This window comes from Brassica napus, chromosome A4 (genome assembly GCF_020379485.1).
Source record: "Brassica napus cultivar Da-Ae chromosome A4, Da-Ae, whole genome shotgun sequence".
NCBI classification, from domain to species: Eukaryota; Viridiplantae; Streptophyta; class Magnoliopsida; order Brassicales; family Brassicaceae; genus Brassica; species Brassica napus.
Window position 1 is genome coordinate 18,890,268 of NC_063437.1, and position 22,614 is coordinate 18,912,881.

General features: G+C 31.9%; 4 protein-coding genes across 4 annotated transcripts; 1 reads left to right on the plus strand and 3 right to left on the minus strand.

Annotated features, from left to right (window-relative positions):
* Positions 1 to 6,920: 6,920 nt before the first annotated feature.
* LOC125575281 (WAT1-related protein At2g37460-like) lies at positions 6,921 to 10,447 on the minus strand. Its single transcript, XM_048778569.1, has 6 exons — positions 9,830 to 10,447; positions 8,709 to 8,771; positions 8,256 to 8,607; positions 8,017 to 8,178; positions 7,785 to 7,936; positions 6,921 to 7,695 (listed from the first exon to the last, which is right to left on the minus strand). The coding sequence occupies exons 1-6, from the start codon at positions 10,027 to 10,029 to the stop codon at positions 7,500 to 7,502; spliced, it is 1,125 nt and encodes a 374-aa protein (XP_048634526.1). The 5' UTR covers positions 10,030 to 10,447; the 3' UTR covers positions 6,921 to 7,499.
* A 4,964-nt stretch (positions 10,448 to 15,411) lies between these two features.
* Positions 15,412 to 17,421, minus strand: LOC111215108 (uncharacterized isomerase BH0283-like). Its single transcript, XM_022718373.2, has 6 exons — positions 17,280 to 17,421; positions 17,001 to 17,195; positions 16,312 to 16,620; positions 16,030 to 16,191; positions 15,846 to 15,929; positions 15,412 to 15,737 (listed from the first exon to the last, which is right to left on the minus strand). Exons 1-6 carry the CDS (start codon positions 17,316 to 17,318, stop codon positions 15,630 to 15,632), a joined length of 897 nt encoding a protein of 298 aa, XP_022574094.2. The 5' UTR covers positions 17,319 to 17,421; the 3' UTR covers positions 15,412 to 15,629.
* Positions 17,422 to 18,311: 890 nt separating this feature from the next.
* LOC111215111 lies at positions 18,312 to 19,866 on the plus strand. Its single transcript, XM_022718376.2, has 3 exons — positions 18,312 to 18,796; positions 18,890 to 19,147; positions 19,354 to 19,866. The coding sequence occupies exons 2-3, from the start codon at positions 18,905 to 18,907 to the stop codon at positions 19,675 to 19,677; spliced, it is 567 nt and encodes a 188-aa protein (XP_022574097.2). The 5' UTR covers positions 18,312 to 18,796; positions 18,890 to 18,904; the 3' UTR covers positions 19,678 to 19,866.
* Positions 19,813 to 22,614, minus strand: LOC111215110 (arginine biosynthesis bifunctional protein ArgJ, chloroplastic-like). Its single transcript, XM_022718375.2, has 14 exons — positions 22,376 to 22,614; positions 22,171 to 22,290; positions 21,894 to 22,091; positions 21,766 to 21,810; positions 21,559 to 21,609; positions 21,425 to 21,493; positions 21,291 to 21,349; positions 21,044 to 21,194; positions 20,882 to 20,968; positions 20,693 to 20,815; positions 20,558 to 20,620; positions 20,414 to 20,491; positions 20,178 to 20,323; positions 19,813 to 20,110 (listed from the first exon to the last, which is right to left on the minus strand). Exons 1-14 carry the CDS (start codon positions 22,439 to 22,441, stop codon positions 19,957 to 19,959), a joined length of 1,410 nt encoding a protein of 469 aa, XP_022574096.2. The 5' UTR covers positions 22,442 to 22,614; the 3' UTR covers positions 19,813 to 19,956.

Genomic DNA, 22,614 nt, shown 5'->3' on the forward strand with positions numbered 1-22,614 from the left:
GGTAGAACTGAAATCAACTTTCTTTAGACCCAAGACCATGACATGGTCATAAAACGCTCCCAAGGTTAAAACCAATGCTGAGCTTATCAAGACTCGTTCCATAAAGGAGGAGAAAAATACTATCATGAACGCACGAGACGTCTCACCTCTCTTGTAAAGGGAAAATGGAGGAGTGATTCTCTCTCTCAAAGGAGAGGATGATAATAGTAACGTATGCATATGAAACAAATCTTATTCACATAATTTTAATTTCAGTTAGACCAAAACCTTAACGTGCTTTGTAATTATAAGAGCCAATAGTAGGCGTGCAAGATAACATTGGGGATTTTAAATAGACATCTTCTTTTCCCTTTCGGGCTGGCAAAAAGTAAGATTCCTTGTGGTGCGCTGATTTTTATCCTTTAAGAAAAAAGACAAGAGATTAAGGATGGATTAATTGCAATTATTTCAAGGAAAAATTTATAGATCGCTAGTTCTATTATTAAAAGTAAAGTATGATTTTGGTGCAAACCCTTTCACAAAAAAAATGTATGATTTTGGTGAACCTCTTCTTTCCAACAATTTTATACTTTATTTTTATAAATATTCAGTGTTTTATACAAAAATCCGGATGATCTAATGTGTGGTTAAAAGTTCTATTGTAAAGTCCAAGTCTATAATATCTACTAGATATATATGTGGACGTACGATACGAAACCGCATATTTAAGGCTGTTTTGAAAGCTCCAAATTGAATGTAGTCATCGAAAGAAAAAGGTGAAGAATGGGATCCATTGATTATATGGTCAAAGATACAACAAACGAAAAGACGTGATGATCGTCTTCTTCTGATCAAGTTTCCCTATTGCTCCTTTTCTTTTAACTTGCTTCTTTCGCATTATTGTCTCTTTTTTTTTTTTAACACAGCATTATTGTCTATTGCTTTTGGGCGATCTTCATTTTAATACATATGGGTATTGTCTTTTCATTAAATACTTTCTCTTTATCAGAAACTATACGACGAATCGATTATAAGTTTTTGTGTTCTTTCAAGAAATAAAGAACATCTATTTAGGGGAGTTCTATTATATATTTTCTTGAATATCATTAGAAATGAGATGGATTTGCTCGTAGATCTCCAAATTTTTGTTAAGATCCCATTATAGTCCCTATATGCATGACTACGTTAAAAACAGGCCTCCGTTCTCTTACTCCCAAACATTATGGATACATTACATTAAAATAGTTCTCATCTCAATATATACTTATTATCTACATTATCCACATTATTTTATACACAAGTGCATCAAGACTATTTATTGAGCATGATTGTATATGGAGGGCATGCTTCAGTGTGATTAAATATGGTGTTATTAGAATCAGAACTCATATGAAAGGACGGATAATTCTCATACGAAAAAGGATGAATAATTCCCTTTTTCTAAGTAGTGAAGAAGTAGATTTGGATGGTGGTGGTTTTCGTCTCGGTTTTGCTCTCGTATCTGGTCCTTTTGGTGGTGGTTCTTCCGGTTTTCGTGGTGACTCGGTGGTTCGTTTCTACTATGTGTGTCGATGGCCCTTTTATTTTTCTTTATGTTTTTTCTATTTTTTATTGTAGTAAAACACGGAAAAATATATTTTTTTTTTATCAGAAGGAAAAATATTTATTAAAGCCTTAAAAAAAGAAGAGAAATGTTGATGGTAGCTGTTTCAGATATGGAGATAATAACTTCCTCATTCTGTTTCTTTTAATTTTAAAATTTTTTGTTTGTTTTAGATTAATTGATGTTTATACAAAATTAAATGTTTTTTCTGCATGTGACCATTTTTATTCTTCATTATAATTTTTATTAGTTGAATATCTATAGTTATTAATTTCTTATGCAAACTAGATAAATTGGATAGAAGTTAGTAATTTTTCAATCGGAATACAAAAACCTTAACATCGTTTATAAAACAGAAAGAGTATGAGATTCACTGTGAGTTTACTCAAAACTTCTCTTTATAATATCGGGAGAAGTCTCTGCTATATTCTCAATTTCTCATAGTTATTTATATATCATAAAAGTGATAAAACACTAAAGAAACTAGTTTCCGAAATTTGAAGTTACTTAATATTATAATCCAAAAGATGAGGGAGTAGTATAGATGAAGTTAGTAATTAAAATATGTAGGTAAAAAATGATATTTTTTTTACTAATTAAAAAGATGAGAGAAGACGAAGATGTGTGAGATATGGAGAACAGATCTAAATGAAGTAGTTGGTGGTAACTGGTGGGAACATTACACTGGAGGGTGTCTGTCGATATAAAAACGGTGTAAGTCGACTCAGACATCAGTCTTATCACCACTTGCAGCTTTATTTTTTCGGTGCGTTCTTCATCGGATTTAAGTAATATCCGTGCTTCTTTGCCATATTTATAATCACCACGCATTATCGTAATTTTATCAATAATGAAGAGTTCTAATCATGACACGAGATATTCTTCATATATTATTTTGTAGCACTAATCATAAGAAGGCGCATTCGTATTTTCCTCGAACTTTTTGAAAGATATATAGATTCTTATTGGTTTATTCGCATTGATCATCGAATTTATTTACTTTTTTCATAAAACAGAATAAAAAGGAAATGCATACTGTTTGAAAGTAAATTATGCTAATGATTTAAAATATATAGAATCAGGAAAAAAAAATAGAGGATTAGGAGTTGCAAGTACGTACGTCTTGATCTGGGAACCATAAAGCAGAGAGTAGGCATCACTTATATATGCAATGTGACAAAAAGTACAGGGTGAACCCATTACATATATCCGAAGATGTGCAATTCATTTCCAATCACATACCGAAAGAAGTATATATCGACAATCCTAAACTGTAGTATGCTTCCAAAAAACTTAGATATGGAGATATGCATCAGTCATATTTGATAGTAAGAGTTATGGATTAAATTAGAGACTAGAAAATGTTCCTTTTTTTTCTTCTCCTTCGCAGGTTACATTTTTAAGAACAGCAACACACTGATTTATTTCAGTTACAAAAAAAAACACACTGATTTATTTATTTTTTTGCGTAGCTTGGGACGTTCCAGCAGAGAGATCAGGTTGGTTGATCTTGATTGTTATCGCTATCCACAAGGAATCTAGGTAAATAAATTTGACAAAAAAAGTTTCTTAGAAATATATGTGTATGGTTCCTGTAAACTATATATGCTTATACTTTTAGGCATCAGCGAGGATTAGAAGGACAATTATAGTTTTAGAACAAATATATTACATGTAAATAATATCAAGAGACATATCTTTTTAATTACCGTAATAAATTAATTTTCAAGACATTAAGAATAGCATGGTCCATGCGCAAGGATGACACCCACAAATCAAAAAATTGTCTAAACTTTAAACCATTTAACAAAAAAGAATATATAGTTGATATTTCAAGAATCATGAGTCAAACTTAACTCTAGAAGTTAGTTTAATAATCTATATTATTACTATTTGAAATCTAACTTTCAAATTTGTCATGCTTTTCATAATTTTAGGCTTACTCATATTTTATGTTTAATTATTATTTTTAATAAATAATTTAAGTGATTTAGATGATAACTTATCATTATCTTCAGAATAATTAAAAATATAATGAAAATATAATAGTTAAATTTATATTATATTGAAAAATACCCTAGGATAGCACTAAAACAATTTCTATCACAAATATAGACTCTAAGAATCAAATATAGTTAAATAAAAAAATTTATTTTTTATTTTTTTATTTTTTTTATTTTTTATATATCTAGGGTATTAGTGTTCTTTTACCTATAAAATGAAACATTTTGGTCATTTTCCTCATTCTGGTCTATTTTGTGACCAAAACATAAAAATTGTTTATTTATGAGAATTGTCCTATTATATTTACTTTATTAATAATAAAATAATATATATGTTTATATAATATTTGGTTAGTAATATTAAACCAACTCTGTTTTAATATATATATCACATAAGATAGAATGATCATATATCTTTTAAGATAAATTTCTCACAACAATCAAAATCACTCATTGTGATAATTTCTGAAAAAATATTAGCAAAGAATTCAAAAATACCTATAATATTATTTGCGAAGAGATTTTTGGCTCTCACGTTAAAAGTTAGAGCGTTTTAAATCTATATTACACTTAATAAATAATTAAATTATATTTTTATATAATTACCCATAAATTAAAAACAATTTCACGAATTTGATAATCATCATTATTTAAAAAGATTTTATATTATATTATCCAAAAAATATTTACATCATAATCTTTTGAATATTTTAAAAATAAATATAAATCCACGTATATAGTTTATGTATATATGAATGTTTTCAAGTTTATTTTACATAATAAAAATATTTCAATTAAATTGTATTTAATTTTATTAATATTTAATTAGTTATTACATATTTCAAAAGCATGAAAATAATTTATTCTAATAGTTTTTGAATTGATAATATATCCATTTATAAATTTTTGTAAAATTATTAAGACCGCAAGTGCGGCCAAAATACCTAGTTTATACTTTTAATTAAGAAGGAGTAAGAAGATATAATTGATACTCCAAGAATTATTTTGAGTAGAAAATTTTTTTTGATAAATCTTATCGTCTGATTTGGTCAGCCCTGGAAAGAACGCATTTAGTGCTACAGAATTGACTGGCTACCACACTGCATGATCTGACTTTATAATACCTTCCGACTAATACATGGGTGAACCGATCATATGTTATGATCTACCATGTAAATTACTTAGGCCAAAGCCCAAGCCCATACTGGATAGTAACGATAATTTAGTTCCCAAAAAGAATCGAATCTAAAACCGATGTGGATACACACTAAACTTCAAAAGATTATCACTAAGCTACTACAACTTGATTATTTTACTTTTAGTAAAATTTAAGTCTTGTAGAAGTTGGTTGCAAGTACCGCATCATAAGACAAGATAATGATTCCATATTCATCTGCAAGAGCTGGGCCCTTAGAATTTGGCACAGCCTAGGAATAAGAAATACAGTGACATCCTTAGAAAAACTCACCTGCAAAAATAAGTTGGAAAATACTCTCGTTCAGAAACGCGTTGGGCGCTAGTCGGACGGTCAGGTTAGACCTAGCGCCTAAAGAGAAAATCGGAAATTATGCGGAGCGGAATTTTTATATTGTTTATTATGTTATAAATCATGTTAATCTTTAATAGTGTATTAATATCAATACATTTTCATGTTTAAGATTGTATAAAACACACAAAAAGAATATATAAACTTAATATTAATGTAATTTTCATCAAAATTATGAATAGAAATTTATAAAATTTTAGATCAAATAAATAAATAAAAATATTATTAAAGTTAAAATAAAAATAAAAAATAAAAAAATAGATTAGGTGGCTAGACAGTCATTTAGATGGTGTAGATGGAGAAAATCAAATATCCGATTTTTTAAACCGATTTGGCATAAATTGGAGAGAAAGAGTGATGCGTAACGGCTAGGCGGCCTATTTTTAGAACAGGGGAAAATACCAAACATGTAGGGGGAAGTATAAATATTCTTTCGTTTCTTCCATATCAACCTTGTCCCCCATTAGAATCTTATTGACATTATCTGATCGCGTCCTGGCCAATGTTACGGATCTAATTCCTGATGTCTATTCATAGTAAAACGAAAATATATATTAAAAAAAAAAGGAATCATAGTTAGTTGATAAGAATTGCTAACTAATCATAACAGAAGTAAGAAAAACATGGTAAAACTAACATAGAGAAAAAGAAGGAATCATAATGGAACTAAGAAAAAAATATAATTGGTTGCGAATGTTTCTTATTGTTGCATAATGGCTCAAAAACTCAAATTCCTCTAAAACAACCACCAGAGACGCAAGTGTTCAAGAAAACATCCATTAAGACCAAATCTTCAATGGAAATCAATATATATCAACATAGACAAACTACAAGAACTACAAGTCTACAAGCATGCCAAAAGTGTGGTGGCCTATTGGTTAGTGCAAACTATTGATTCTATTGTGCTCTAGGTTCATACTCTTTTAGGAATTAGATGTATGTTTTACATCGCAATAATCAACCGCGCCTACTACCAACTACCAGACCATGAAAAAATTATCATGTTGGACCTTCATTTCAAATTATTATAAAACTACAACAATCAAAAAGTCATTAAAAAGTTTAATAGATCCTACAAAGTACAAACCGCTGGAAACACGTCGAAACAAAAGTTGTAGTATAAACGGGCTGTTAATATCTATGGGCCTTGACCTGACTTGGAAAATGCATAGGCCGTATTTAATGTTAAATTCATAGACCTCGTTGTAACAGAGGATTTTACCATGTGTTTTTCTATGCTATGCGCAGACATAATAATTTAAAAATAGTTTTACATTAATTTTTACTTACTTAATTTTATTAAATGTTAAAAATATGAAGTAATCATTTGCAATCGATATTTTATTTAGTCTATAAAATTTTAGTCTCCACTGGCATTTAGTTCAGATAAATAAAATTTATTTTGTTTTTCTGAAATAAATTGTTTATACATTTTTTATTGTTGTACTATAATGATTAACAGTTATATTACATTTTTAAAATAACTTATGTCATCATCTTCTTCTTAAAGTGATTTTACACTTAAGCAATTAATTGGTAAATAATTTATCTGATATTATTTAAAATGAATGATATAATTATTTAAAAGCAACAGTATATATTTAAAAACAAATTGTAAAAGTAGATAAACTTTGTAGATCTAAAACATAAGTAGTTTGCATAGAAGTTTTATTTTCAGAATAAAAATACTATAAATACTATTTACATATGTTTATCTGTATTTTATTATTTTATATCTTAAACATGAATTATAATACCATGTATATATTATATTTAATAAAATCACAAACATGAGCGTTATACAAAATAATTTATCATAGAATTTAAATATAATAAAAATACATTTGTACCATTTACAATTCTCATTTGAAATATTGAAAATATATAAAATTCCAATAAACAAATGAATATTTTTTAATTCTTTGTTATTAATTTGTTCATTTTGCAAGTTTATAATAAATCATATCTAATATTTCAATTATTTATTTATGTTTTATAAATACGGTAAAGGCTATATACTTACTATCTTAGATTTTTATTTATATAATTGAATTATGTCACAATTAATTTTATGCCATGTTATAAATAAGAAAGATCCATGTCACATTTGTTTGTTAGCCATGTCATTATTTGTTTTAGAGTGATTATAATGATGACACATATACAAATCACTTGGTAAATAATGTCTAGGAGATATCTTTGAAAAAAATAAATAAACAAGGATTTTTTTTTGTAACAAAATAAACAAGGAAATCTTTTATCTTTTTTGAGCAAAAAACAAGGAAATTAAAACTATTAATTTTCAAAAGAATCTCAACTTATGAAAATCTGTTGTTCCATATAATACATTTGTGTTGATAATGTTGAGCTAGACTGTTTCTACAACTATTCTTTGTTCTCCTTCCTTCCTCATATTGATGATTTCATGACCAACATTGTCTTTCTCGTTACCGATTATTTCTAGTTTTGTTTGTGTTGGGTTTGTGGAAGCATCTTTGTAATCATTTCCTTTACCCCATATCACAAGGTATAGTCCTGCACATATAACTGCCGCACCAAGAGCCCTATCGAAAAACAAGATTGTTTCATTACACTCATTTCAATCTTGATTATTTATTTAACTCATGGCTAAATTTGGCGTATTTTTACTTACCTTCCAAGATACATCTGCTCAGCAAAGATGATGCTCGACATAAACGCTACTACAATCATACAAAGAGGACTAAAAGCTGTTACAAAGACAGGACCTCTAGTTTTCATCACCAGTCCTCCAATGTAGTAACCAAGCGCTGAGCACACTATCCCCTGCATGCATTTTACGTTCCAGCCAGTTAGTTTAAATTACTATGAGATATAGCCTACTAGTGTATATGTGTGAATCTTACACTATATGTGACGGTAAGAAGTTTGTTATCCCAACCAATGGCCCATGCACCTGGATTTCCTCTCTCCATGACTAGTGCCACAGCTGCTCCCTCTAATGTCCCCATTAGGCATATCCATGCTGTGAGTGAGAGCTCGGTCGGATAAGTCTTCAACGTGATCGCCTGAAAATCATTTTTCATAAACAAAATCGATCTACAAGTGCATTTTCTAAATTATGCATATAAATAAATCGCCTTACATAGAGAATAAAGAAACATGCATAGCTGAAACAACCAATTGTGACCAAAATTGCGCCTTTGATGGAACTGTGAATATCGGTCCCGGTTGTGTTCTGTGCTGAGGGTCCTTTGGTCCAAAAGAGGTCGAGAGCTGGACCTTTGACAAGTGTCATAATCATGGTTCCTCCCACTGAAGTCATGGTTCCAATTACTTTGCTAGCGCTCCTGATACTCCGAAGCTTCACTTTTTCAAGCCTTACTATTAAGGCCAGGATGAAAGTAACTGCGGGTAAGGTGTTGTACAAGGCGGTTGCAAATGTAGCTGTCGTGTATTTCATCCCAAGACAAAATAGGTTCTGGTCTATTACGGGTCTATTACATTCACAAAATACAAAAAAAATTGAAAAAAAAGTTCAGAATTGAAAAGGAAAATGATAGAGAGAAAGGAAAAATGAGTTAAAAATGTATTTTACTCGAATAAGCCAAGGAGTATTATCTTGAAAAATATCATCGGTGTCATCTTAGGTCTGGCCGCCCTGTTATATTTACCAAATTAACCATTAGGATATCTTCAATGATTAACATCATTTTCTTTCTCAAATGATTTAAACTCAAAATGAGTGTGATTTATTCCAATGATTTCTTTCATTTTTTCTCTCCAAAAATTATACTCTATTATTAATATTTATTTTAATTTTAATAATGCTTATCATTTTAAAAACTTACAAATTTGTGATATACATAAATTTTGTTTCTAAAAGAGTATAAAATGTAATCTTATAATGGTATTATGAAAATATTAATAATTTTGTTCAAGTGTAAAAATAAAAAATATTGATTTTTTTTAGATACAAAATAAAGCTATAGAAAAGTTTAAAGAGCAAATTAAAACTAATTAGGTCTAACATCAGAATGTTGTACCATTGAAAAAAATGGTTTCTTTCATTTTCTTAATATTTTCTCTCAAAATGATGGACCATGGGAGATGGTTTAAGTGCATCACCACACTGGACTTTAACTATTTGTTGTCCTTATTACGGACTTATGCGCTCGTATGAGAACCATGTCAACAAAGTAAAGAAAATGTTATTTACGAATCATCTAATTAAATATTAAATATTTAGAAAAACCAAATTGGGTAAAAACATATACTGTATATAACAGCTTTTGACTAAAGTACAATGCATGACATTGACAGAACCACAGAAATTCATTTTATCATACCCTGACAAATGTTTTGGACTTTAACGAGAGACCCCTTTTGTCATATTTTTACGTTCAACCCCTCATTCTATCTTTTTGATACTTTTTTTTTTTCAACACAGTAAACATCCAAACACCACCCAATTAAAGAAACTCAATATCATATATATTATGATCTTTTTATGTACTTAATAAATCGTTTTGTGGAAGAAAAGATATAGTAATGCAGACTCGGTTACCAATTTGAACCGAACTAAAGCCAAGGTTGGTGTACACGACGATTACTTTGCGTTTACATATTAAAAACGCAAATATGAATGAACAATTGCATCTTCAAACTAAACCAAACATTGAATTGTGTTTTGAGAAAGAAAGGGATATAGAAAAGTACTTGTCGAAATAGAAAGCGAACGGGGCCATAACGATGGCAGCAACGCCATGACGGTAAACCACGAGAACGTAATTGCTCATGCCTTCGTTTAGGACAGCCTTTGTGAGAATGTCCATTCCTGCTAGCCCTACTTGTAACAATATCACTAAAATAAATGGCATTGCCTTCTTCATACAACTAATCTTCTTCACTTCCTCCATCCTGATAACTTAAAAATCAACAATCGTTTTTACAAAAAGTCTATTTTGGCCTGATTATATATTTATAGCAAGAGGAAGATATGGGGAGATAAAAGTAGGAGCAATAGTTTTTTTTTTAAGCTCTTTTTCAAGTAGGAGCAATAGTTATATTTTTGAATGAGTGGTTATGATTGTGGTGGTTATCATCTCTCTTATATAAGGGTATAAAGATACCGAAGGTGACGAGAAAAATCGTATACATGTATGTAGGATATATCGGGTTCTTTTTTTTTAATTTGAAAAGTTTCATTAATTCTCCCGAAAGGGCATTATACAGTTAAACAGGATATCGGGTTCTGATACAAAACCCTAAATAAAATAAAACTAAAATTATGTTGTTTTAGTATTTTTAAAATGTATAATGCATAATTTTTTTTACAATATTTGCGATGGAAAATTTCTTTTCAAACACGTAACTGATGAAAATAGTATTTATTGCCAACTTATATATACTGAAACAATTTGTATATGACTTCTTGTCTATACATAATCTCCAATAAATTAATATTTTTTCATGTATGTTATTTATTGTTCTTTTTGCCTCACAAACATGTACATCATATTTTTTTAATAAAATCAAAATCTTCAAAATAACTTTCGCTTACTCAAACAAATTATCTCGTTTTTCTTCAGAATGGGTATAACATACTACATTGGTTTCTAAAGATAATTTTTTTAGTGTTTTCTTACATTAAGAAAATACATTAAATTACTATCATAAACACTTATTTTTACAATTTTTAATAATTTTGAACCAATAATAACTCAATAAACTCAATTAATTTGTTAAATAATACAATTTGATCTATAGAAAATATAAAAAAAATAATCTATATAGTTTATGAAACATTTTTTTCTAAAATATTTATTTAACAGAACAAAGAGAGAGACTATATATGTTAGTGTAACATGCAAATTGCCAGATCCTAAAATGATCATTTATGAGCCCAATGTCATTACCGTATCAAGTAGAAGTCTAGAAGTACCAAAAAAAACAGAAAGCTGTAAATTTTGTACATGATCTTTACATACCGAACAAATTAAACACAATAGTTCTAGTGCTGTGTACACACATATTTATTCCAAGGTCGAACGCCTATGTTTTATCATTATCTCTCATTTGATTCATTTTCGTCACATATAACAAACCTAGAGTAAGTTATGAAAGTAAAAGAGTTGTTTCTATGCTAGTAGTCTTTTCAGTTACCAATTCATGTAATTTCGCCTAAAATGCATTGTTGTCATAAAAATGGTCTTAAGCATAATATTTCTAGTAATGATGTTTTTTTTTCTGTTAGGCACTCAGATATATGGCAACATTTGATGTTAAGAACATCCAAAAAGAAAAAGAAAAGATAATTGTCAACAATCAAGTCCAGCAGAAGACTTCCTAATTTCTGGACAAGTCAAGAATAATGTCTTTCACATTTCGAGTGACAAAAAGACAATTGTCAACAATAGTGTCTTTCACACTCGCATCAGGACAGATACAATTTGTGTGAAATTCATGCACTTGCAAAAGGTTCAATTTTATTGTGTATATTAAACAAATTTATTATTTGTGTTTTTTAACTAAAATATTTTGGATCGAAATCCATACGTTTCCGTAAACTCTAAACCATGTTATATATTCTTGTTCCAAATGTTATTTGATTTTAAAATTCATTTATGATTAAAATTGTTATCATCGAAAGTAATGACTGCCTGACTGGTTAGAGTTTGTGTTGATAGTTACTTATTTTTTGGATCAATAGGGATAAAGGTAACACTCAGTACATATGTATGTTCATTTAAAATCAATGCTGAAATCTGAATGCTTGATTAAAAATTGAATTCAAACATGTTTCCAAAACCAAATTAAATTATTTACTATTTATACTAACCAACTCACGTACAGTTTTATAATTTGTGTTTGTTAATAACCCATCCAGAAAGTTATGAGACTTACACACCTACTTTCTTCCAAAGAAATCAGAACATTTTGAATTAGTACTCAAACTCATGAGATATCTATGTGCTGGAAAATACATGAGAGACCAAAATATTGCTCACTTGAAAGTAATTAATTTTATATACGGCGTGGGGTGTGCGATGTGGAGAACCGATCCAAATGACGTAGAAGTAGTTGGTGACTTGTTATAATATTGGTCTAACACGACTTAGACATCATCAGTCTTATCGCCGCCCCCATATTGCTTTATTTCTTAGGTGCGTTCTTCATCAGTGATAACCTTCTTACTTATATGCCTTATCTATTAACACCAGTAATCACCCATAATCCTTTTAATAAATAATAGTATTCAGACATAGCACGAGATTCGTCAAAGATTATGAGAAGAGCTCAATCAGATTTTATGAAACTTCGTGTTTAGTATTATATTACATTTTGATTAAACAGGATAAAGATGTATATTGTTTGAAAGTAGTAAATTATAGTGTGCTGATAACGATTTTGTGTCATAAAAGTGTTTTTGAAAGTCGTCATCAGCACACTGTAATTTACTACTTTCTCTGATGGTGCAGTGCTTGACCTTGGATCTTCAAAATATATTTTTATCGATAATATTATTTTCTATTATTAAGAATTTGCTTTTCAGTTTTTAAAATACTTCGTGTAAGTTTTTACCAGTGACAGTCCAACACTTTTAAATGCCTTAAGTAAACTTTTAACAATGTACTTTTACATTTTCCTAATATCATATATGTAAGAATATACAATATAAAATATCACACAAAATTTTTAAACTAATTTAACTCCATTAATAATTATTAAAAAATATTTTATAATGTTAATTTTATAGTAATATTTGTTAATATTATCACCAACATTTTGATGGTAGAGTAAAAGATAGAACATAAATTAATATTTCCTATGTTTTTCTAAAATACAGTAAAAAGCTTACAATATGTGTTGTAAGTTATGAATAACAAAGAAAGAGAGCCTTAGTGTATTCTATATTTAGATATATCATAGAGAAAACATCACAATATGTATAATAACATATCTAAAATGTAGAGGAAAGTTAGAATATACACTATATCCTTGTAAAAGTGGTTATAATATATATTCTAGAAAACCTAGATTAGCAAATACAAAAACATTTAAGAAGTTGTTTTTTAATAGTTAAACATGTTAAAAATTAACATGAGTTTACAGATTTTTTTATATTTTTTTGAGTTATATATAATATCTGATAATTATTTTCATTAATATAAGGGTAATTGTGTCTAATATTGACAAATTAATATAAAAGTATATATAGACAAATCTATTGTCAATATGGCCTATTTTCCCAATCATCCCAAGTTTATATGTAAACGTAATTTGTATTTATTTGATAATAATTATAATAATAATCATTAAACATTAGTATTGTTTATATAACTTGTTTTAATAAATGTATTATCCCTTCTTGTACTATATGTTCTAAATGATGGTTTGTCTGGCTTGTCCTTCGGACCAGCTCTGGTTTTTAATATTATTATATTTGATAATAACAGCTTCTCCATTTTTCAATTTATATTTACTAATTTATAAATTAAAATTTAGTAGACAATGTACAGTGTGTAAGCAAATGACACTTGAGCTACAATAATTGACCTGGTCCCTCCCATATGACTACAATAGCTGACCCGGGCTCTCCCATTTGGCTACAAAACTTGACCCGGCCCTCCCATTTGGCTCCTTTTCCCTTTTTCAATTGATTAGAAATCAATAAATTCAAAAGAAAAAGAAAGTACAAAATGGACCCGGCTCTCATTTAGCTAATTCAAATAATGACCGAATACTCCAACGGCACGTTTTTGTTTGATAGTTCAAAAGTAATTCGTATCGAGTGACACCGCCAGATATGCAGATTTGGATGATGCTATGATGGTGATGGTGACCATGATGTTTTGTTATATTTGAATTACATTTTGACAAAACAGAATAAAAAAGGAATTGGAAATATGCGTCAACACATTCAATAAGAGTAAGATAAGGACTAAACTAAAAGAAATGCAGAAGCAATATTGTCATAGATAAGAAACTGAACCCTAAACTTTTTTTTCTATTTTGCTTTGCGCAGTTTACTTTCAGTTCTTTTAAGAACAGCAAGACGCTGATTTTTGCGTAGCGTTCCAGCATATTGGCCAGCTTAATTATATTGATCTTGATTGTTTGTGGCTGTAAGAGCAGGACAGAAAATTCTGACTGATAATTTATCATAGGCCACACTAAATTGTTGTAGAAAGCCATGCATAGTGCATTTAGGTAAATGAGCTGGGATTGAGTGTAAAACTTAACGTCCACTACAAGTTGGTTTCTGTATACCCCCACTGAGCCTAAATGTTCAAAATGCAAAGCCGTGCCTTATGCCTATTGGAAAATGCACCGGCCTTAGGCCCTGAGTAAATAGATAATTTTAGGGCTCCATTATGTCAATGTATGGTATAGCTTAGTGGTTTGGTTACATCATCTTAAACAGTATCCCAAATTACGATTCCCTTTGGTGAATATACAATATTTTGCATGCATATATCTTTAGTGTTATCAAAAACTACGTTTTCTCTTAATAATCTACCCATCCATCTCTATTTTCATTTATTGTTATGAACATCAACATTTTTTAATGTTGAAACTTATTCTCTATGTGATATTTAATTTATATATAACTTTCCCACCAAAAGTATAATTTCTTCTTATTAAATTTATATAATTTTCAATAAAAACTTTAAAATCCCAAATAAAATGTCAATTTTCCTATCTGTCGACTTATTTAAAATTTAGTTATTAAATTAATATTGCTATTTTTATTACTCATGGTTTTAAATAATAGACTTTATCATTTGGAATATATTAAAAATTAAAATTTGAATTTTTTTAAAGTAGTTATTTTTAATCATCTAAATAAATAGGAATTAATAAACTCAGTTATGTTGACATTTATAGTATTGCTATGAGTTAATAAAAATGTTAAAATATTAAAAAAAAAATCTTTGTAAAATGTTTTTAGAACATTTTTTCAAAAATGAAAATTCTAAATGAATTATTTTTGCCTCAGGCCCCTCATACTCTAGGCACGTCACTGACAACATGACAAGACTATGGAAGTAAATACTAAAGCAAAGGAGATCACTGATACATTATCTGCAAGTCATTTGGAAAAAAAAAAAAAAATCACTGAAATGAGAGAACGGGGAGAGGGAAGCTAGATCGATCTGGACCGTTGTGATATTATATACACGGCGAGGTTAGTTCTCTATTAATGCAAACAATTGTTGTTAGCCCTACCATATCTGACTTTCAGCTACGCCCATATTTAATATCCACGTGCTTCACGAGTATGTAGAAACTATGAATGAAACACAAACTTATTTTGATTATTGATTAATGAGCATTACATGCAAGTTCACTAGTCCAACATGAACACAGAAAACATATGAATACATTTCATGTGAACCTATTTGTTTGTTATGGATAAAGAAGATGATCATAGATATGATTTCATCATTTATTGAGACAACTTGATAAACTTGTGCTTCCGTATATGTCCGAATCTTGACTTCTGAAATCAAGATTACGCTAGAATAGAGCCTTTCATCACAGTCACAGCTTTTCCAGTGAGAAAAACTCTCTGATTCTCCTTATCGTAACGAACCTTCAGTGATCCACTCCTACGTGAAGCCTGAGAACAAAATTTATTTGATTGCGTTAAACTCTTTGTTCCTTCTTACCTTTCAAAACATTAATAATAAGTTTGAGAGAGCGAGAGAGTGAGAGAGAAATGAATCACCGAGTAAGCGAAGAAATCACACTTGTTCATCTTGAGGCTCCAGTAATGTGCTAATGGACAATGTGCACTTCCACATACAGGGTCCTGAAAAAAACATAGAGCCAAACAAAAAAATGTTAAAGTTATAAACTACCTTTTGGTGTTTTGTTTGAGCCTTAGAAGTAAAATGATGAGGATTTTTAACCTCATCCACTCCTAATCTGGGGGAAAAGAACCGACTGCAGAAATCATATACAGATCCTTCAGGAGCAGCAGCTGTAACAATGATCAGTTTTCCTGGACATTTTGAAATTTCATCCATGTTTGGCTTTAGTTCAGTGACAGCTTCCCAAGATGAAAGCTCAATCTGTAACCAGATGGATAAAGATAATCATTAGTTTTGGACATGAATACACTTATTTTAGTGCTATTTTGAAGGTACTTTTCAAAATTATATGGAAAAATGTTTTTTCTTAATAAAGCATACAACGATTTTTTCGGAGACAAATTTATCAGTTGTGGACTTCGTGGTTCCTCGGACATCAACAATGGTAGCTCCGTTCAAGGCTTTGGAAAACATGGACTTGATGTCACTTGAGTTGTATAACTCACAAGTTGGAATCACAGGGAAGTTCATTTCGACCAAGAAAGATCCTCCTTTCACTGATGTATCTGGAACCCGCTTGGTTGTAAGTATACCCGATTGTGTTACAAACTCGACTTTGTCTGAATCAACCAAACCGTTTGAGAAGAGGCTATAAGCAGATGCCAAAGTTCCATGACCACAAAGATCCATCTACAAATTAGTGAACGAGTTTTAATTAACCCCTAGTATATTTATCATAATTACAAATTAATCCAACGATTAGGACAAGCCATCTTTTAGCACGTGCAATTGGAGCAGTCGAATCAAAACATTATTTTTTAAAATTATTATTTTGAATAAATGTATAAATTAGGACTTAAAATTTTATTTTAATTATAATTTCTAAATTTTTCGCGTACCATCTTTATAAAAGTAAAACATATACAGCTTGAAACTATTAGTTTTAAAAATTATATCATTTCTTTTTAAATATATTGTTAATATTTTTATTGAAATAAAGTCTAGAAATGGTTTGAAATGAAGTCAAATTATATCAATCACAAAAGAAATGAAGTCAAAAGTTGCCAAACCTCGAGTGAAGGGGTAAACCACCGGAGACGGAAGCGACCATCGTGACCAGAAATAGGACTCACAAAACAAGTTTCAGAAACATTAAACTCTGCGGCTAGAGACTGAAGCCATGAGTCGTCTCTCTCATGATCCTCTTCGAGAATGCACACAGCTGCTGCGTTCCCTTTGAAAGCTGACTCGGTAAATGCATCAACCTGTTCTTGTACATTTCATCAATATTGATCGGCTAAAAGAGAAGGTAATAAACTACATTATTAAAAACAGCAAGATATAATTACCATAAAGTAGTTCAAAGGCTTATTCATGATGATGGCCATATCTTTTATTTTTGCTCTTTTGGTATTCTACATCTCTGAGTGTTGACTTATTTATACTACGTAAAAAAGCGCAGCCGTGGAACCATTATCTGTTAATTAAAATATAAAAGGAAATCTTGAGAGAACCAGCCGTAAAATCTTACTCGTTTAAGACCCATACTAGAGTATTCATTTACAACTTGAACTCAACCTCTACCCACTTGAAAATATTTTTATTTTATTTTTGCCAAAATACCAATCGACATCTTTAACAAGTTACAAAAATCATTAAAATCTTTTTTCTTAAATTAGACATTTTCCATATGTAGCTCTCCAATGATACATCATTTTCAGGAAAAACATAGAAAATGAGGAAAAACTCTTTCCAGTGATAATTCATTTTGAACAAAAAGTGAGAATACGAATGCAAATTAAGTTACAAAAAAAAAACTATTTTGGAATTAGGAACAGTCGATATTCTCATGTCGCGAGATACACGTGGAAAACAAACACATGCAAACACGTTAGCAAATCAGACAAGATCTTAAATAATTCTGGTGATAAGTAATAGTAATAATGAAATGATATCTGATATCAATCTATTAGTTGTCAAAGAAGATCACATTAATTATGGATATCAAACCCCACTGAATTGTTGTTGGTTGTATACACAATAATGTCGTCAGTTTATAAACGTGTTATAAATATTTTGTGATATTCAAAAGAAGAATATACTCTGGAATATTACTTGCAGCAAAGATCGAGCTAAAAAAAATATTAATCAGGAGAAGACACCTATGCCTGATGGTTGAGATTTGAATCTGTAACCAGTTTACATATAGCGGGGAGTGGGCTCGGCCTAACATACGGGCTTTATTAGGTAGGTTAGTGCAAATTATTTATTATCGGCCCATTAGAGGAATAACGGGCTTCCAAAACCCAAGATTAAAAATATTAAGGCCCATAAAGAAAAGTCTTAACCAGGGGACACGTGTACGGTCCTGATTTCATCTAACGTACGCCGCCACATCAATCATCATCATTTCTTCTTCTTCTTCGTCGTCGTCTTCTCAAATTAGCTTCATCTTCCTCCTCACGTCCTTTGATTATTTTTCCTTTTCTTTCTGGTTTCCATGATCCGATCTTAGGGTTTCGCAGCTCGTTTCTGTTCGGAGAATTGTCCTTCTCTCTCTCTCTCTCTCTCTCTCTCTTTCTTTCTGAATCAAAGTTTCTGAGATCTCTGCGTTTAATTGAATCGAAATTAGAGAATTAGGGCTTTTTTCGCTGGGTTATAGGGTTTCGAAGAGCATAAGATAATAATGCCTTCGGTGCCCTCTAAGCTTCTCCTCCTTTTGACTCCTTCGTTGGCTCCTTATCATTCTGGTTTGTCTTCCAATCGTTGGCGTGGTAATCTTAGTTAACGTTTTTCGATTCTAAGCTCCGTTTTAGCCTTCACCAAGAAAAAAGTTTCTCACTTTCTTTGGCGTTGGTCCATAAAGGTATGAACTTTGTTGTCTCTGTGAATCTATTGTTTTGCGATGTGAAGATGATTTACTCATGGTAATAACTTTTTGGACTTGGTTCGTGTGCAGTTACTATAGTTGGATATGAGCTCTGTTTGTGGTAAGTTGGATTTTAAAGGTGCTGGCTTTGAGATCTCGGCTTCGAGTCCCACGCGGTGCTCTGATGGCTCGAAGCTTTCTTCGCATGCTGGATCTGATGAATCTCAGGAGTCTGATGGAGATGAAACTGGTTATATAAACCAAACTGGGGATGATGAATTAGCTTTGGAGTCTTTATCTCTCAAGTCTTCATATGATGAAGAGAATGATGAGAACCTTACTACTACTGTAAGTCACAGCCTATGTTAGCTCATTAACTAAACATCTTTTCATGTTTGTGTGCAAGATTATTAGTATCTCTATAAGCTTGTTTTATACTGTTCTGGTGCCTAAGTTACAAGTTGTTTATCATCTCTTAATTGAAGATTGTCTACAAGAGTCTGTGTATTCCCTGATTGCCTCTCTTTCTCACCTGTTTGTTTAATTGTCAACAGACACCGGTTATTCTGATCCCTGCCATAAAAGGCAGCCGGGAGAAGCATGGCTTGTTACTGAGGAAGACGAGTGTTACATGGGCGGATGACGTGTATGATCCTCCTCCCTCCATAGCCTCCCACACAAGACACAAGAAGCCGCAGCAGCAGAAATCCAAGAGCAAAGATAGCAGCCACAGGAAGACCGGAAAGAAAGGACAGAAGAACAAAGACAGCTCTTCCTCTCGTAGTGGCAAGAACAAGAAGCAAGCTTCTCGCAAACAACACAGTTGCGAGAAGTTTGATTGGGTTACTCAGATGCCTATAGTTGCAGCATCTTCTTGAATCGCATTGCCTTCTAATAACCAATCAGATCTTCATCACATCTATGAGCCTGGCTCTCTCTTTGTCAAATATATAATCAAATCACTGTGTGTGTTTCCTATTGTGTGTGAAAACATATTTTCTTATGAGTAATGGTTTAAACCAAAACACTATTGTGAAGCTTTTATTGAAATTTGTTGAACCTTGTTATTGAACTGACATTGTCTTATTTGAAGCAAAATGAGTTTATAAATTGAGATCATAACACAACAATACTACATGAAATTGTGACTCTAGGTTTCAGGAGGTATACTCAGCATTGATCTTGACATAGTCATAGCTAAGATCACACCCCCACGCCTTTCCGGTGGCTGCACCTTCACCCACTGATAAATCAATTGTAACAGTTCCATGAACCTCGCCAGCTTTCTTGAGGTAGTCACTAGCTCCATCCCTGTGCATACATAACAATTGTGTAAGAACATGATTTAACTTTGTCATTGAGAGGTAAGATAATAAACCTGTCAAAAGGAAGAGGTTGACCACTCTCCATGAGTGAGAACTCGCCGAGTGAGATCCTAAGCTTATCCATCTGGAAAGGAACCCCAGCGTAGCCAGCAGCTGCAGCTATGCGTCCCCAGTTCGGATCTCTCCCATACACAGCTGCCTGTCACAACCATCAATAGCAAACGTTTACTATTAGTCAGAAACAAGAAGCATGATCACAGTCGTGTAATGTCTAATTCAAATCTCATACTTTGACCAGTGAAGAGGAAGCCACCGAGCGTGCAATCTTCGCTGCTTCAGCTTCAGTCTCTGCTCCTTTCACTGTTACCTGGTGAGTTTGTGTTTATACTTTAAGACCTGATTGAGTTGGAAGAAAACTTTTTTTTCACTAAACCTCAATGAGACATGTTGCGCCTTCGCCATCCCAAGCTATTGATTTGGCAAGTCCTTGCATCACCTTAAATTTTATAACTCAATGTTAAGTCCAGCTTAAGATCCAATGTTAGAAAAACAGCAAGAACATACATACCGCATCAAGGCATGCCTGAAGCTGTGTAGCTTCCTTACAGTTCAAAGAAGATATAAAAGGTGATCCAGATAGCCCGCTCGCCAAAGCAATGACCGTGTCGTTAGTACTTGTGTCCCCATCTACCTATAAGACCATACTTTGTCATTAACCAGAGCCTGGAAATGAATGATTGAAATGTGTTAAACTTACAGTGATCTGGTTGAAACTTCGGTTTACTGCAACCTTTACCATCTTTCTCCAGATATCACTTTCAACAAGAGCATCCGTTGTGATGACCTGTGAAAGACAAACATCAATGTATGAATGTCTTAACGACATTGTGGGATTGTGGTCAATGGCTAGAGAACATACACCTAGCATAGTTGCCATGTTTGGATGGATCATCCCTGAGCCTTTTGCCATACCCCCAACTCGAATTGTGGTTCCTCCAACCTGTGATTCAACTGCCACACTCTTGCTTACAAGATCCGTAGTAGTTATTGCTATAGCAGCAGAATCTGCCCTGTATATTAAATTCGATTTGGTTTTCCAGTGAATGATATAGAATGTGAAGACTGTGTGTGACCTAAGTAAGAGCTGAAAGAGACAAGAAGATTACTGTTCAACAGAGTCTGACATCGAGTTGACTAGCGATGGAAGTGCTTCGAGAAGCTCTTTCTGCAAAACGGTATTGAGATAGTAACGGTGAGAAACACAAGTGATGCGAAGTTACTAGAACACTTGTGTTTGTACCTTTTTAATCCTGTGGCCAATAACACCAGTTGACTCAATAAGCACTTCCTCTGGATTCACTTTAAGTAGCTGCAACAATGTTGAAAGATATGAGGTTTGAAGGAGACACGGGATGAAGAGACACAAAGACATACCGTGGCAAGAGAACCAACACAATCTAACATATCTTGATAACCAGCATCACCCTGCAAACAAGAGAATGATCTCAATCCTTAATATATGTAACAACAATGAGTTATGCATAGCTACATATATAAGTTCAGACTACTTTACAATCATGTGAATTTAATTAACTCCTTAACAACATAGCTAGAGTTTCTACTAATGGAAAGCTATCTTACCGTAGCAGCATTGGCTTGACCAGCATTAACCAACACTGCACGCGCCTGAAAGATTCCAAAAACTTACTGAATCAAAAGCTCATAAGCATTACGCACAAAATGATTTGGTCCAAGTCTAGATGATTTACCGTTTTGGAAGTCTCAAGAACCTTCTTGCAGTAAACTACAGGAGCAGCAGCAACCACATTCATTGTAAACACCCCTGCAGCTACAGCATCGACATCACAGGTGACAAGAGCGAGATCAGGCTTCTTCCCTGAAGCTCGTAACCCAGCGTACATGCCAGCAGCTTTAAACCCTTTAGCAGCTGTGACTCCACCAGCTACCTAAATAACAAGAGCAAAAGATTCAACCTTTCAAACTTTTAAGAGAGTAGAGACTCAAGAAGAAGGTCTCTCTCTCTACCTGTTTCCACGAGCCTTCAGGTAGAGAGATTGGAGCCGCTGATATGTTACCCGACGCGTCTTCCATGGTGGTTGTTACAGAGAATACTCTTAGTTCTCTCCGTGGAAACGCTACAAAGCTCTGAGACATTGAAAAAAAACTCGAAAGTGTAAAACTTTTCCTTGTTTATTGGCGACCAATCACAAGCAGAGAGTAAAGGGATGACCTTTGGGATGAAGAAATGGGGAAGCTTGAGGGAGGAGAAGTGAGTATGGTAACACGAATTCATCATATTCTTTCTTGAGAACAATCGCCAATGAGGAAGAAGCTCGAAGATTTTGATTTGAATTGTATCTTTTCTTTTGTCTGAAAATTAAACCTTAAACCCTAGAGACCAGACTAAACGCCGTTTTGCCTCATCCCGTTTTTTATAACTGCGGTTGTAACTGCTAGTAGTAAAAAGGA

Bases quoted from the DNA above. Each gene is read 5' to 3' on its own strand.
- LOC125575281 (XM_048778569.1), bottom strand. From the start codon at position 10,029: ATGGAGGAAGTGAAGAAGATTAGTTGTATGAAGAAGGCAATGCCATTT. The intron at 8,179-8,255 runs GTAAGGCGATTT...AATGATTTTCAG, and splicing joins CATGTTTCTTTATTCTCTAT to GCGATCACGTTGAAGACTTA. The intron at 7,937-8,016 runs GTAAGATTCACA...AAATGCATGCAG, and splicing joins TTCTTACCGTCACATATAGT to GGGATAGTGTGCTCAGCGCT.
- LOC111215108 (XM_022718373.2), bottom strand. From the start codon at position 17,318: ATGGCCATCATCATGAATAAGCCTTTGAACTACTTTATG. The intron at 17,196-17,279 runs GTAATTATATCT...GTACAAGAACAG, and splicing joins AGCCTTTGAACTACTTTATG to GTTGATGCATTTACCGAGTC. The intron at 15,930-16,029 runs GTTAAAAATCCT...TGTTTTTTTCAG, and splicing joins CCAGATTAGGAGTGGATGAG to GACCCTGTATGTGGAAGTGC.
- LOC111215111 (XM_022718376.2), top strand. From the start codon at position 18,905: ATGAGCTCTGTTTGTGGTAAGTTGGATTTTAAAGGTGCTGGCTTTGAG. The intron at 19,148-19,353 runs GTAAGTCACAGC...AATTGTCAACAG, and splicing joins ATGAGAACCTTACTACTACT to ACACCGGTTATTCTGATCCC.
- LOC111215110 (XM_022718375.2), bottom strand. From the start codon at position 22,441: ATGATGAATTCGTGTTACCATACTCACTTCTCCTCCCTCAAGCTTCCC. The intron at 21,610-21,765 runs GTAAGATAGCTT...TCTTGTTTGCAG, and splicing joins GTCAAGCCAATGCTGCTACG to GGTGATGCTGGTTATCAAGA. The intron at 21,350-21,424 runs GTACAAACACAA...ACCGTTTTGCAG, and splicing joins TTGGCCACAGGATTAAAAAG to AAAGAGCTTCTCGAAGCACT.